This window comes from Watersipora subatra, chromosome 11 (assembly GCF_963576615.1).
Source record: "Watersipora subatra chromosome 11, tzWatSuba1.1, whole genome shotgun sequence".
NCBI lineage: Eukaryota > Metazoa > Bryozoa > Gymnolaemata > Cheilostomatida > Watersiporidae > Watersipora > Watersipora subatra.
Window position 1 is genome coordinate 40,022,681 of NC_088718.1, and position 17,108 is coordinate 40,039,788.

Below are 17,108 nucleotides of genomic sequence, written 5' to 3' on the forward strand. Positions count from 1 at the left end.
AGTTTTTAGTTAGATTTACACTAAGGCCATTTCAGGCGTCGCTATATTGGATTAACCATCGCAGTGCGGCAGTTGTTTTTGTTTAATAAAGGACGATGTCGTTTTCCGCACTTTCTGCAAAAATAGTAGTTGCAGCGGTTAGCTGGTTCATTGTACCAGTGTTTTTAAAGTAAGTCATTTATAACTTCATTATAAAAAATGTATTTTGAAAAATGATTAATGTGTGCGTACTCTTGTATATAGGCTTACCCATGGCGTCTTCTTACCACGACGCAATTTACAACATGAACATCACAAAACACCTAATTAATTCAGTCAAACTATGAAGAAATTGCAGCAAACATACAGAGCAGTGTGACATATTTTTATTTATTCACATACCAAGAATGTCGTACGATTATATGTAGTCCTGTTGTGGCGAAAATATAAGTAGGCCTACCCGGCATCTCCACCAGAAATTCCAAGTGTGTGCAAGGAAATATCATGTTATACATAATTAATCTGGATCCACACGCAGCATCAGTGTTGAATTTGCTTTGTCATGTTATTTTATTTTGACTATATTTAGTTTGTCTACTTTTGCTTAGCTTGTTGGAACTAAATTGATTATTACTAGTTCAGGTACAAATGCATGTGTTAAACTAGTATAAGCAATACTGATATTTACCAGTAAAAGATACTTCTTTGTTTTATAAGGCCAATAATTAAAATACACAACTAACAAAATCTGAAACAATAATTTTAATAACAGGTTAAAATTGTTGAATTTGCAGATGCTATCATATTTGTATTGCATTAATAAAACATATAGTCAAATCATGGAAGAATAAGAAAAAAAGAGGAAAAAGAAAAAGGAATGCTTGGTATAGGTGGCAACTCTATGAACAATAGTTCATTATACTATAATAGTAAAATTTTAGTATATTCAAGGAAAGATAACTCTCTATATAATGCAAGTAATAAGGGATACAAATTTTTATATAGGTCTGTAACTTGTCATTGAACAAAAACAGCCAATAAAATCTACACCCTTACTCGAACAGTCTTCCATGTTCTTTGGTCAGTCCCGTACGGCTGCAAGTCTCGACAATCAAACGAGAGTTATGTCAGTCCATAGGTAGGAAGGCTCAACAGCTGAAATAAAAGTAATCTTAGCAGTTGGAAGGGAAAGAAGCTTCATAGGTAGGGAAAGGCAAACTTCAACAGGCAGAGAGTAAAAGAGCTTCACAAGCGAGGAAAAGAGACTGTGTCATTGGGAGCTGTTCTCTTTTATAGATGCCTCTGTTAGCAGGAGGGTGTTCACTCGCTCAGGTTCTGTCCTTTATGTTATAGGGTTAGTATTTAAGTGGAATTGTCTTAAGTGTATCATGGGATTGTGCGGATTAGAAATGATGGCTAACTCCAATAGTTTTGGTCGTGTCTCATAGAGGTATAATTTTTTTGATGATTTTCTGGCAGGCCAATTGATCTCTTTCTCTTCATGGTTTACTTCTACTAGAGGTTTCTGATCCTGAATCTGGATGGGTATAAGATGACTGTTTTTCCTGATGGTTCTCTGATGTACCAAGTGTTTTTGTTCGAATGTTTGTTGTTAGTATTTGTAGTAATTGTGGTTTAGGCATTTTTCCATTATGCTATCTGCTTTGGTAATACTTCCATGCAACACTCCCATTTATTTTCTCTGTGCTGTTTAAAAATGGTATTGCAACTGCATTGAAGAAAATCCTTGTCAACAATTGTTATAAGTAGAAGGTCAGCATGATCAGCCAACACTCACTTTGCTATAAAAATAATCTCAGAAAAAGAAAATTTAATAATCATGCATACACTATAATACACATAATACATATAGTGCTGAATTTTCGTAAAACAGATTTCCTTAGTTAATAAAGGCTTGCGAGAAAAGAAAAAAATGACTCTACTTCCAGAAATGTGATGGAAATAGGCTGCAAGACTTTCTCACATTGCTAATCCCTTTCTGTTGTCTCCCTGATGCTTTAGAAAGTTTATTCATAGAATTATTTTAGTAATTAATTCTGTGAAGATGTTAAATAGGTCTATAGTTTTCAAGCCTCCTAAATGCACCAGTAAGAGAAGACTGGATGGGAAGGTGGTGATGGTTACAGGTGCAAACACAGGCATCGGGAAGGTTACTGCTGCTGACTTGGCAAATAGAGGTAATGCAAAGTTTTAAAAATGCATTCAAGTGGTAAAGCATTCGGTATAAAAACCTTGCGCTGCTTTCTAATTGTATTCTTTAAAGCATCAAGATGCTTGCTCTAATTGGCTATGCTAACCACATCTTCTATTGCCTGTAGGGCATCTACTGCTTATGCTCTTACAAATAGCTAATAGTACATGTATAATGTTCTAAACTTGTCTGCAAAGAAGACAATTAATCGTCATTGTGATTTTAAACATAAAATTTGTTATTAATTTCCAATAAAAAATTTTTTATTGACACGAAGGCAAAATTACAGCTTGCATGATTTTTATACAGAACTAGTACCCTGGCATTCTAGTGTGCCGCGAGTGATTGTCAGGTGTAATAATGATACGGACAATTCAGACAATTATTCTGAAATGCTGAAAGGCGGTTGATTTGCGCAGGTGTTAGAGTGCCGATGTGTCAAGCAGAATTTTGCAAGTTTAAATACTGTACGGTGCAATCTTTTTTTTGTAGTGCTCTTAGCATGGCTTCAGACAGACACGACTATCATTACAAGAAAAGCTTTTGTTTACTAGGGTGTGTTTCACTGTTTAGTTTTAACATCTGAGTTGTCAGGTTATCAACTCTTTCATGAGAGAAACTCTTCAGCTTGCTATAGGCAGTTCAACCTTATAAATGTATTGTTTTATATCAACATACATACATAAAGTTTGGATTCATAATTTTCTAAGCATTACGGCTATTTGATGAAGCAGTCTTGAATTGTATACAGTATATCTACTGTCTGATTTTTGGATGTGCTGATTGAGACGGTTTCTTTTTGCCGACGGTTTTAAAATATGCTTTTGATATTGTAGTACTATGTTGTAGTACTAGTAGACTAGTACCACCAACAAGTTTAACTAATATTTAGTTGATTGTGATAAGACTACTATTTTTATTGAGACAAGTGGTTGCAGGTGCTTTGGTATACATGGCATGCAGAAATATGGACAAAGCATCTCAGGCACGTGAAGATATTTTGAAAGAAAACCCACGTGCCAATCTGAAGCTCGTCAGACTTGATTTAGCATCCCTCAAGTCTGTGAGAGAATGTGCAGATAGCTTTCTGAAAGGTTGGTGGCAGATCATCTTGGCATATTTGTGTATTGCTAATTCACAAGTTCTAGCTGATAGTTCAAGCTAGTTGGTTACTAAGGAATAGGTGTACACGTTTCTGAGTAGCAGTTATTTTTGTGTTAGGAAGTAGTAGTTGTTTACATGTTGCTAAGGTGTACGTCGCTTAGCAGTAGTTGTCTGTTGCTAAGGAATTGAGGTTGTTTGTTGCTAGATAATAATAGGTATACACGTTTTTGAGTAATAGTTGTTTTTGTGATAAGTAGTAGTGATATACGTGTTGCTAAGGAGTTTAAGCAGAAGTTGTCTGTTGCTAAGCAACTGCAGTTGTTGAGTGTTGCTAGGGTAATACATTGTTATAAGTTCTTAGCTGTAGTTCGACCTTTAGTTGCTTAGGCACATACTTTGAATTAGTTGATTACCACTTAAAACTGTATAAACTATAAATGTGAAAAGATAAACTTTTGACATGAAACAGCCTCCATGTTTGAGAACTTCATTTCCTGATGATGTTACAGAGGAGAGCAAACTTGATATTCTTATTGAGAACGCAGGCTTTGGATCACTTTCGCATCATTTATCTGAGGATGATGTTGAGTTACACATGGCGTGCAATCACTTAGGTGAGTTGGTTTGATTCTCTGTTTTTATACGGTGGTTGAATCTTTAATAAATGTTTTTTCTGCACTAGTAGTGGCTTTGTGTTGTCATGTCGGGTAGTTTTGCCTGATTCTGTACTAACAAATTATGCTATAAAACTTGTCTTTCACTACCAAATTAATTTTTTTTACGGTGACTATCAAATATTTGACAAAGGCGCATATAAGCTGTCGTAACTTTTAAACCACAAGGTCTATGAAAAAGATTTAGATACCAAATTGATCAGTATAAAATTTTCATCAGTTAATGCGACAAAATAGATGACAAATTTGTTGCAGAAGGAGCTTGGAATTTTTTTCGATGCCTTCCACTACTACCATGAGTAACAATTTGAGCTTGTTCCAAGCCAGAAGAGTTATCACTATTACTATAGCTTGTGGCATTATTATTATTACTGCTAAAAATAGATATTCACTGTCACTACTGCTACTGCCCAATAGATAATCATCAGAAGTTCATTGATGTACAATTTGTGGCACCCCCCCTTCCCGACCCCCCTTTCCCCTTCCCGACCCCCCTTTCCCCTTCCCGACCCCCCTTATAGTAATGCGTCTGACACGGCTCGTGATTGGGAAGAAGAAATTGCGATCAAAAATAAAGTTTTCACAAAGCAAAACTAAGCTCAGTGTGTAATGTAAACATGTTTTCTATTGGCTCAATGCTGATAGATTATAGTTTCCTTTTGTTCAAGTACAGATATGATACGCTAACTAATTAACTACTCACCAATATGAAACATTTTGTGTGAAGCCTACTAAAGCATCACCGCGGCCCACCATGGCTACTCAAACACCATGCCTAGCCGCTCTCCATGGCTTATGGTACGCAATGAGTTAAATATCTACATCGGTAATTATTTATGTAAGAAAATAAAACATTAGCACATTGTGGTGAAAAAATTTATTTCTATTTGTCAGAAAGGATATAAATAAATCTAGCGCTGGCTGCTGAAGCAAAGGCCATAAACAATTGGCTAAAACATGATTTACTGAAGCTAAAAACAGGATGAATGACATCGAATCCGTTTTCTTTTTTCGGTTCATCACTGTCCACAATATCAAACCTACCCCAGCTCCTAACTCACTTAGTAAAACTTTTATTTTCAAAATCTTGTTCCTAATAGTGTTCTACTGTCAATTGTATATCAAATACAACTGTTTACTTCTTTTATAACTGGTGATAATCTTTATTGTAAATATTAAGAACTATTATTCCATTTAACTTTTATGAGTGGAGTATTGTTATCTACAGATATAATGGAATATAATTAGATATTTTTAATTCTGCTACATGTCTTCTTGTATCTCCGGCATTACCTTATCATTTACTGATAATCTCTGAGGTGAGATTCTGAGCTTAATTGAATCACAAGCTATAATAAAATTGAGACTAATGAATAAATACTGACTGCCGGCATTCTTAGTTTTTATTTTATTCTTATTGATTTCTACAAGCATTATTTTATTATTTAGTTAGAATTATTTATTTTTAGTTCAAATAACAGTTTTTTATTGTTAGTATGGTTTATATTTAAGGTTAAATGTCTTATGTCATAATAACATGCAAATCTGTGGCCTATCAGTAACTTTTTATGGTAAAAACTTTGCTTTGATAGCGGCTTTCTCTAAGAAGCGCTCTTTATTTTAGTGGGTAACAAGATTTACAAAACATGTTGCTTCAACGCTGACTCCTTTTTTATTAAACTAAAAATTTTATCATAAAACAATTCAAGTTGCTCACAATCCAAAATGCATTCCTGTGATCTAATCATGAAAGACACATGCATGTGTTTACTCATCAGTTGACTTTGACTCAATTGAAAGATGAATGATTGTATGGGTTTGCCAATCCAGGTTTATGGAATTCTGACGCGCTTACAGATTAATTATTTGAAAGCATAAATATTTGGCTAATGCACCTTACACTTGAAAGGAAAAATGTACTCATTGCAAACGCTAAACTCTGTACTTCATCTTTCGACCATCCATTAGTGTGAGTTTCAAGAAGTCGCAAGTTCAGTAGAGCAAAATTAAACCTCAATTTATTAATCTTTGAGCACGCTTTGGGTGTCAAATCAATTTTAAATATTGTGTACGCAAACATATAGTTTTTATTTAGATTTGCTTGATAGATTTAAGCAAAAAACCAGGACAATAGAAATTGGACATGAATATAAAGATATATAATAGATGAGTAAAAACAAAGGTCGTCCTAGGTTGTCAAACTTATTATATTATATATTATATTATTATAACAAACATACTAGTAATGAGGCAAAAGGTTTCTTGTTGAGAGATAAACTAACTTGTTTTATGTAGGGCACTTTTATTTGACGAGACTGTTACTTCCTGCCCTGGAGACTTCTGGGACAAGCGACTGTAAGGCTAGAATCGTAGTTGTCTCCTCTCGAGCTCACCAGTTTTCTCCCCCTCTTATTGATTATGACAAGCTTCAGGTATTTATCTCATACAAACCAGCTGGATAATTATTGGTTTCATATATTTTTTATTTTTCCTAATTAATATTTAAATATTGATTAGGTTGGCACAGCGGAACTTCATACGGAACTCAACACAATACAGTGAGCAGTTTTGATGTGTGTCAATATAAGAAAGTGAATATATACAAGATTTGTTTTGGCGGTCCAAATAATGTTATTCAGTCTAATGAAATATTACAGTTTCTTTGCTTATTTCACGACGAATTACACCAAAGTTGCTTGTAATTTTGCTGACATCAGTATACAATTTTATGATCAAAACCTTGAGCAAATTACAAAGTTGAACAAAATGTGAAAGTATTTAGGAAGGAAAACAATAACAGTGATTGTAAATCGATGAGATACAACTGACAATTTATTTTTGGAATAGAAAATATAGCGAAGTGCTTACCACAAGGAGACAAATGTTACATACAGCTGAAACATTCGGGGTTAATTGAGTAAATGGTAGAACACAACACGCAAGAATACAGTCAAAAAGCATACCAAATCTTTAAAGACATCTCTACATGTCATGACATACTAATATCACTGTTTTACCAATTACTATGAGGTATGATAAATGCGTAATACATGAAAATTTGTCATGTCTGACTGGCAGCGGAGGCAGCCGAAGCCGGATAATGCTTATGAGCCAGCCTTTAGTGATGAAACTCTTAATCGTTTTTTGGATTTGTCTCCTCCTGGCTCCTGTGGATGTCATGAACTTATACTAACAGCTGAGGGTTCATCCTTTACAATGCTGTCATAGCATTTACTTTCCTAAAGGTCACATTGCACGGCCTAATGCAACACGACACAAGACAAAACAGATAGCGTTTTCCTAAGAGCACTTGTTTAACAGTTGGGCAGCAAGGAATACGTTTATCGATCTCGTGAAATGCTAGTTTTTGAATGTGGCTGTGAAACTTGAATGGATGTTGAATGAAAGGAATTTCGTAAACGCAGTATTCATATGAGAAAACAGTTGGTGTATATTGCTGAATTCTCAAACATGACAGGTGGGGGCGTTGAATTCCCATGCATGACAGGAGAAGGTGCGGAATTCCCATACACGACAGAGGAGTTTACTGAGTTCCCAAAAGCGGTCGAGGATGGTGCAGAATCTCTGCACCATCCTCGACCGCCATCCTCGACCACCACCATCTACAGTTAGGGCGGGGTGCTGAAAGGTTGGAGTGAGCTCAGTGTTCTGATGGTTACTTCAGCCCTCAGCCTCAATCGCTTTCTATTGTCGAAAGTTCCTGAGTTGTTTGCAAAATATGAGTAGGCTCCCGAATCATTTGATTAGGTTTTTGGTAGATTTCTGATTTAAGATTATGAAAATTTGTTTCTACAAAGTGAATGCAAAAACAGTAGAGCCGCTATAGGCGAAATTTTCAAGTTATGAAAAACCTTTTTAGAAATTATGCTTTGACGTACAAAAGATGTTTTTAGATACGAAATGCTAAATACCCTTTTGTATTTTGGCCCGTTTGCTTCCTTTGGGTACGACATGCAATACCCCTCACTCAGTGTTGTTTTCGTTAATTCATTGTATAATTTCGAGTTTTCATCTATGATATATAGAGTAGGAACAACTTTTTATCACCTCTTCAAGTTCTATGTTTTCTATATGGTTATGTATTTTTCAGTTCGTTCCAATGCAAATATATCTTTCTACTTCGTTCTTAAAAAAACAGTTATTCTGAGCACGACAAAACTGAGACAACAATACAACACTCACCTCTTCTGACCGCCCCGACATCCTACCCTTCGCTGTCATTGCTTAACATCGTCTAGTCAGCCAACGCCAAAAATAAACAAACAAACTACTCATAGTTTTTATTTCTTATTTCTCTGTTCTTTCTTCGTTCCATGTTTACTTTGTTATTTATTATCTAGTAATATAGTTCTAACATGCATTTTTACAGGTTTCATTCCATTTACAGGTTTCAACAATTACATGTATTTATAAAATATACAGAAGTTATTTCTGGGTTTTATGGGGGGATGGTACGGGTTAGTGCATCTATCTGCTGTAATAGGTTTCTACTTGTAAAAATCTCAAGCTATGAATTTTCTACTTATGATATGGCTTCAGGAACGAATTATTTTGTACTAAGACTTCACTACTAAGTCACAAATCAAGCTACGATAGATGAGTGCATGTATATCCTATTATTTTGATTTCAATACCATTCTAAATGATTAGCTGACAATCTTTATGTTTTAGACTGGCAAATACTGGTGCTATGGATATCAGCAAAGCAAGCTAGCCAACCTACTGTTTGTAGGGCATTTAAATACTCTACTAGGTGGTGAGTATTTCACAATGATTTGATAATACAGTGCACTGCTGGGTTATGGCGTTCCTGTTTTACGGTTTTTCCACCTTGGAGAACGCGATATTTTTCCAGTCCATTCATACGGCTTTTCTCCTATCTGACATCAACAAAGACGTCTTTCGAAAATCAAATTTGGTGGTCAGTGTGCTGAATAGGTCAGAATAAAAAAATGCCAATGTTCCATTCACCGAAATCCCTCCCACAACGCCTGAAAGTGATACGATGCTCGCTTTCTCTCAGTTCGGCTTTCTTCTTTATAAATTATAGTGAAAACGAAACCGGGAAAAAAGGTAATAACGATTAAGACGAAGACAAAGTTAAAGTTTTGTTTAGTAAAATATTTACTAAAACGTAGCTTCAAGCCTATGTTTAATAAGCTAAATTCATTTAAATTCCAAGTTTTTTATACGTCTGTTTCGAAGGTGAGAGCTCTCTATGGTGTGTACTGCACATAGTACATCGTAATGTTACATTTTATTACGGATCATAACCACTAAATATATGGAAGTTGCTGTAGGTAACTATAGTTACTAGGGTTGGCATACTATTCTGTTACTAATTTTTAATATGTACAGTATGTGTATGAAATTTTGATGTTTTTACCAGTGGGTGTATGCATTAGATAATTACTATGGGTTTCTACACCTCTCTATACGACATTTTCATCTTAAAGAAAACCAACGCCAGAATGAATTAATATCGTATGGCAGGGTCTACGTTAGCCATCTTATGCTCTTTCTTCTAAGCACCTGCCTTTCCTGTCAGATGATTTTATCAGACATGTTTGCTGTTATTCTCCATAGCCAGTTGCCTGAGGCACAGACACTTGCCTCAGCCAGTCAAGATTCTGTGAATCACAAGCTTGTTGGATATTTACTATAGCAACGGGCAGTGTGGTGGTTTCTTTTTGACCGACTGGTCCCATGATTCGACACGCTGATGAAATTCATAACTGTTGCATAGACGTCTGGTGTGGCTAAACCCACCAATGCCTCTGAAGAACGTGCTGTGTTAACAGGAAGGTTGAATAAAAATCGTGAAGGCCATTAACTCCTTGCTGGATTCTCCTTTGTCGTCAATGACGCATCGTCACCGTATTAATTCTATATATTTATTATGGATAAATACCTGTTTGTGGTAGCAATGTTAATTATTTGTGGTAGTTATGTTAAATATTTGTTATAGTTATGTTACCTATTTGTGGAGTTATGTTACCTATTGGTGGTAGCAATGTTTACTATTTGTGGTAGTTATGTTTCCTATTTATGATAGTTATGTTACCTATTTGTGGTAGTTATGTTACCTATTTGTGGTAGTTATGTTCCCTATTTGTGGTATTTATGTTCCCTATTTGTGGTAGTTATGTTACCTATTTGTGGTAGTTATGTTCCCTATTTGTGGTATTTATGTTACCAATTTGTGGTAGTTATGTTACCTATTGGTGGTAGTTATGTTACCTAATTGCAGTATTTATGTCAAGTATTTGTGGTAGTTATGTTAACTATTTGTAGTACTTATGTTACCTGCATGTGTTTGTGATGGTTATGTGTTTGTTATTTTTATTATACTTGCACTGTTTTTGCTATATAATGGCCTACTGATTATTGGAACCATGCCAACTGATGCCAATTTACATCCAACTGAAAAAGAATTTAGACGCCTGAAATGAATTCGGCAAAAGAAACAACTTCAGTTTTCAATAGATGTAATCAGCTAATGATTTGTCTTGTAGTATTTCATCGGCGGTTTTAATTGAAGCCAGTATTAGGCCAGAAGCCTTAGTCATCACTATTTGAATGTTTGTAAATGAATACGATTGAATCATGGTTGTGTGAGCAATCTCTCAAAGATTGAGTACAACGTCTGCTCAGCTCGCTTCTTACTATGATGCCTTCTTAGTTTACCGAAAGCAGAGGCCGTGGGTGTTTCAAGAGCATTATTATACAAACAATAGCTCTGTGATCTTGGCTGGATGACTGAGTTCAGTGGCAAGGGAACCTCAATGACTGGAGTCATGGCCAGTTGCGGAGAGCAATTTATGGTTGGATGTCATTCTTATCACCATCAGTGACCTTTTTTGGGAATCAAACCTCAACTTGTTGTACGTAGGTCATGTGTTCTAAACTACTAGCCCTCAGCTGCTCTCGTTTTAGAATGATAACATAAAGAATCAGGATTATGTTAATTGGAAATAAACATTTCAGCCAATCACAGATACGTCTGCTTCTTTTTTACCAATATATTTATGTTGTACAGACAGCATTGACGCATGGTTTATACAAATAGTTCATTCGGACAGCGCTGGCTATAAATAACACTAGCTGACGCTATAGAGAACTGATGATTAGAAAGGGTGTCATGTATATGCTTGCCGATGTTTCCAATCACTACGCTTTCTGCAGACTCACCAACTGTTAATACTACCTGTTGTTGTGTGTATGTATATTATCGATTAAGTTATGCCGTCAGGGGTATTTTCAAGGTCTTTTTTTTTGCTGGTTTGGAATTAAATGCACATTCACTGCTCTCTGAATTAGCCAAAAATATGCAGAGCTCGGTAGACACCAAAAAGTCGATCGTTGGAACTGCCGCTCTTGGAACGTACTAGAGCCTGCATTGCTGCCAAAATCTGAGATGCCTAGTTGTTTTTTAAAAGAATCCTTTTTTTGTCAGGTGTAGCAGGTATTCTATTTGCTATCTACTCTGCATCTTGTAGATAAGAATGTGACAGTCAATGCTCTACACCCAGGAACGATTCGTAGTGATTTTTGGCGAAACTACCTTCCGAACAAGCTTGCCTATCTGTTCATGTTCACCTTCACTTTTCCGTTTGCGGCCTTCACCAAGACTGTCTTAGAAGGAGCTCAGACTCAGATTATGGCTTCTGTTGACGAGAGTTTGGAAGGCGTTTCAGGAAAATACCTCCTGTAAGTCTAAAAACATACAGCAGACGCACCCATAACATAAACCTCCATTTACATAAATTCTACAAGGTAAAGGATTTATATAAAGTTTTTGCATTATATTATGTAAGAGCTTCTATATAACGTAAAATGTCAAGTCCGTGCACATTCTCAAATTCAATTTGAATAATGGGAGTTTTCTCCCTTGGCCGCATATGGGAGAAAAAACGACGTGTTGAGGTATCTCTACCATATATACCATAAAACCTTTATAAACATTTAAAACGTAAAACCGTGAATGCCATGGCGCTCTATTTTTCAACCCTTCTCCTAAGGCTCAGTCACACTGGGCGATTTTATCGCTACCATCATGAAGGGCGTGGAGATATCGCTGGCGTGTGCCTAAACACACTTGAGCGATTAATCAGCAAACAATAACGTAGGTACACTTCTAAACTGCCAATAAAATTCTGTATCATTAGTTTCTTCGGAGTTGGTAGTAAATTTAGGTAAGTCAATATAGTGCCGTCTAGGCAACGGCGTAAACAACTTCAGCTTTTGTTATTAGGCCTATCTCGCTTTCACGGATTGTAAACTACAGAAAGACATAAGAAAAAACGATTTCTGCATTTTTAACGGAAATATTTTACTAGAAATTCCACTGTCATACAGCCCACGACCAAAGTAGTAATGGAAAAAAGAAAGGGTACTGATGGTTGTCGAAAAAGTAGTTCTCAGCAGGAATTGACAGAGTATAATGTAAATGAGACTTGTTTGAGATGATATAAAATAAATTTGAGAGAGCACGACTCTAAAAAGGCGCAACAGAAATAACAGAAATGTAACAGAAATAAATATTAATAAAATAAATAATTAACTATCTCAAACTTATGTTTTACAATAATAAAATAAATATTAATTCAAACTGTAGACTCAAACTACTGTACGTAATTTAAATAACAGCAATAATGATATATGTTTATTATATCTCTTATTATAATAGGCACACTATTAATACAGATGCCATGAAGTTCTCATTTTTTAACCGAGTCATGAAGTTTTGATATATATATGGAACAAGCTCAATAGCAGATTTTATTTAACTCTCGATTTTACAGGAATATCTTATCTCTTTTATCGTTATAGTCGCATCTTATCTCTAAAGGCTTATCGGGCCACAAGAGATATTTTATCGAGATAGATAGATAGATAGAAATGCAATATTAAAAGTAAATGGCAAGCTGCCGTGTAATATACAATTTGAAAGTTGTTTGTTGGTTAAAATAAACATTAATTCAAGCTGTAGACCTAAATTACTGTAAGTAATTAAACTAACAACAGCAATAATCAAATATGTTTATTACATATCTGAAATGCAATGTTAAAAGTAAAATATATTGTAATATACAGTTTGAAAGTTGGTTGTGTTGAATGTAGAACGTTTTGACAGCGATATGTAACAGAAATAAATATTAATAAAATAAATATTTAACTATCTCAAACTTATGTTTTACAATAATAAAATAAACATTAATTCAAGCCGTAGACCTAACCTACTGTACGTAATTTAACTAACAACAACAATGCCAACAATAAAGAAATATGTTTATTATATCTCTGCAAATGTAAATCTAAATGCAATATTAAACGTTAAACGGCAAACTGATGTGTAATATACAGTTTGAAAGTTGGTTGTGTTGTGATGAATGTAGAATGGTTTTGACAGCGATATGTATATATATATATATATTTCTTTATTGAATTAAACAAAGAGCCTCTTTTTGCAGGCAGAGGAAAGACCTTAACAGTATTTAAAAATATAGATATAAATGTAATTAAGGGATAAATGATAATGACAGATTGTCTTCTTAAAATATCCTTGAATTTGCGCGTCAGTGTAGATTGCGGTGCCCGGCCCCAAGACCCACCCGAGACAAGCCTGCAGCGCAGCAAGTTCCAATACGGGAGGACACGAGACCAACAAACGACGAGGGTCGAACCATTGCACTGACTCCATGTGTGCCTGGATGTCTGGCACAAGTTATATCCCTGTTACACATCCATGCGAGCGCGAAAACTCGATACTTTACTTGAGTAAATGATCTTATATAGTATGATTTGAGAAATCATATTAACCTGTAATAATGATTGTGTAAAGAGTTACTCTACACTTGTCTCTACTGATAGGACATGTACATTATTTTATTTCATGTTGAGTACTCAAGATTTGGTTTTGCCCGGGAAGGCCATCCTTGTTAAAGGAGTATTTTGGGAGCACCAAGTAGCATTTTCACGCCCCCGTCATTCCTCGGTCACAGTCCAACCGCAAAGGACAGCGAGCAGCGCCCCAAACCCGCCACGAGTCGATCCTAGCACCAAGCCCCGCCCCAACTTCTGCACCCTATTGGATATATATGTGGATGAATCTAACTATATCTACGAATATAACTATATAACTACATATCTAGCGATATGTAACAAAGAGCAAGCGTTGGCATTTACACGTCTGGAAGTTTTATGCAAATTGGAGTGAAATAAAGAAATATTCTTGTCATAAAAGGGAGTTGTAGTAACGGCCCTACCTTTTAGATAAGATGTAAAGAAATCTGGCTGATGTTCTAGATAATTTGAAAAACCTTCGGTAATTGGACAAAACCGTAGGCTGATAAACTGTGTACCACATTTTCGTACCTGTAAATCGGTCTACGCCTCTAACAGTAGACAAACAGTACACAGTAAATAGTTCTACTATCTGTCGCACGGCTTTTTTGGCGTTTCGTAGGTCGGTCGAAACTGTTAATAAACCAAGCTGTTCAAGCGTTTTGTGGCGATTTGTGGCAAGACTTTATCGTTCTATTCTCTGTCGCTCGGCATTTCAATTTCCGGTCTTAACTTTTATTAAACGAAGCTTTTCAAGCGTTTTGTGACGATTTTCGTCCTAATAAATCTGTCTATTTATGTATAATCCGATCAGATGGGTTAGTTTTAGGTATTTGCGTCAACCTTTCAAAGGCTTGGTAACATATTTAAATAGGTTTATATGCGTTTTGTATCATTATTATACTTAAACGACTTTACTGAAAAATAGTTAAATTTGTTGATAGGATTTCGTTGCAAGGGTTTGGTGACGGCCGTTAACGGATAATTTTTCGGGAGTTGTGTGCACATGTGCATTTATCATAATTCTCCCAATCAATCGTTTCACTCTTGTTTGGTCGTGGGACAATTTTTATATATATAGTTTACTTAATAGTAGTTTTTTATGTTTATGTTTATATGTAAATATTTACCATTCTCAAGACGGTCAACCAGCGCAATGATCGACTCCAAATGTTGGTTTTCAACCGGGTTTTTTGTAATTTTTTGTGTTATGTCGTACAGGACTGAGAATGTTTCTATTAAATTTATGAACAATTCAGTGTTCGTTATGATGGTGTTTCAATCGTAACCAAGTAGCAAAATGTTGCTGTTATACGTTGGTGAACATCGATAAGAAATAATTACCCGCCATAAAATATGTTTGCTGCAGTTTGCAGCCAAAACTGGCTTGTTGTATGCAATTGAAGAAGAGTTACAAGCGCCCATCCATTGTAAGCCGAATTCAGACTACTGCAATGATACTATCGAATAACATGCTATAAGTCTGCAAATTTATAAGTTTTATAATAATGTATCAAATTCTACAAATATATATTTCAGAGTAAGTGACATAGACAAACCATATTTATAATTCATCAAGAACCAAAAATTAACATTTTTGAAACAAAATTATTAGCGTCGATTGCTTGACGCGTTGCGTTCTGATTGTTGCTTTCGTTTGGAACCATTTCATATTCTTCTAGCTGTTCGTTACCTTCCACAGTGTCTTCTGACCTCAACTCCTGTTCTGCCTGGGTGTTAACGTTATTAGCGTCCAAACAATGTATAGCAGAGTTTTACATGGTGCACTTTAGAATATACACTTCTTATGTAAATTAAGAGAAAAACCCTGTGTAATCAAAGTAGCCTTAAAATTTTAGCCTCAAAATAAGTGGTAACACTCATTCCATCACAAATGCAAAAATTTTTCCCCATACATCGAAGTATCACGACTATGTTGACCATGGAACTACATGTGACTAATATGTATTTCTTATATAGTACACATATGTAGGCCTATTACTTATATAGTACACATATGTATTACTTATATAGTACACATATGTAGGTCTATTACTTATATAGTTCACATATGTATTGCTTATATAGTACACATATGTAGGTCTATTACTTATATAGTACACATATGTAGGCCTATTACTTATATAGTACACATATGTATTACTTATATAGTACACATATGTAGGTCTATTACTTATATAGTACACATATGTATTGCTTATATGGTATGCATATGTATTTCTTATGTAGTACACATATGTATTACTTATATGGTGTCATTTTTTGGTTTGAACTGCTGGTAAAGTCTGTCTTGGTTTTAGGGAAAACCTTGGTCAGACTTCTCACCACAGCTTTACCAATTTTCCAATGATTTAAATGTGTATTTTTATGAGATATCTGAGCCTCTGTGATAGTTTTAACACGTAAAGCCACTTGTTTTGCTGAATTTGCAGAGGATGTAAAATCGTCAGCCCGGCCAAGTACGCTCTCGACCCTGTGGAGTCGGAGAAGCTGTGGAGATGGAGCTGTAGTAAGACACGTCTACCGCTTGCTATTTAGCCTTCAAGCAGAGGTCAGACTCAATCACAGTAGCCAATTATATCACCTGTTACACTCTTTTAACAAGCATTTGCTATCTATCGACCCCAGACGTTATACCAGAACACAAAGTTTTTTATTCATTGTACATTATTGACTTTTCATGTTTTTTAGTCAATCGATCTCGAGGAGTTAGGTGCTTTTCTCATGCCTAGTTAATATTGACTTTGGAGTTCGGCAGAAGTAGAGCTTGAAAGGCTAACAGGGTTGTAAGACTTTGTATAAAAATCCGCTACATCCCATATCTATGATTTTATTATTTTGTAATAAAATAATTGCTTTGGAAGCTGTTAAGAGCTACTCTGGTTTGTTAGCAAGCGGATGTCTTATGTAACGGGAAAGTTCTAAAGTTCAAATATGGATTTGGTTGTCTCGGTATAAGGTGGAAGGACAATGACTAACTCTCTAGCTTACCTCATCTGTTCAGACTTGCTGCCCGCTCAATAATTATACTGAGCAGCATGTCTAGATAATGTAATATTTATTAGTTTATTATTATTTATTATATTTATTTATTATATTTATTTATTATATTATTTATTTATTATTTTATTAGTATATTAGTTATGCAGATCAGCAGAATATTATAATACTATATAATTATAATTATATTATCTCACTATTCTTATTCTCTTAGAATGACTGCTCGTGTGCACTTGCTGCTCTTTCTACTG

At 35.2% G+C, this 17,108-nt stretch overlaps 1 protein-coding gene across 1 annotated transcript; it reads left to right on the forward strand.

Annotated features, from left to right (window-relative positions):
• The first annotated feature begins 34 nt into the window (after positions 1-34).
• Positions 35-16,728, forward strand: LOC137408557 (retinol dehydrogenase 12-like). The gene is made up of 8 exons (XM_068095128.1): positions 35-169; positions 2,056-2,177; positions 3,130-3,285; positions 3,805-3,909; positions 6,265-6,401; positions 8,662-8,746; positions 11,490-11,700; positions 16,290-16,728. The coding sequence occupies exons 1-8, from the start codon at positions 96-98 to the stop codon at positions 16,393-16,395; spliced, it is 996 nt and encodes a 331-aa protein (XP_067951229.1). The 5' UTR covers positions 35-95; the 3' UTR covers positions 16,396-16,728.
• Positions 16,729-17,108: the final 380 nt, after the last annotated feature.

Bases quoted from the DNA above. Each gene is read 5' to 3' on its own strand.
- LOC137408557 (XM_068095128.1), top strand. From the start codon at position 96: ATGTCGTTTTCCGCACTTTCTGCAAAAATAGTAGTTGCAGCGGTTAGC. The intron at 170-2,055 runs GTAAGTCATTTA...GATGTTAAATAG, and splicing joins ATTGTACCAGTGTTTTTAAA to GTCTATAGTTTTCAAGCCTC. The intron at 8,747-11,489 runs GTGAGTATTTCA...TGCATCTTGTAG, and splicing joins TTTAAATACTCTACTAGGTG to ATAAGAATGTGACAGTCAAT.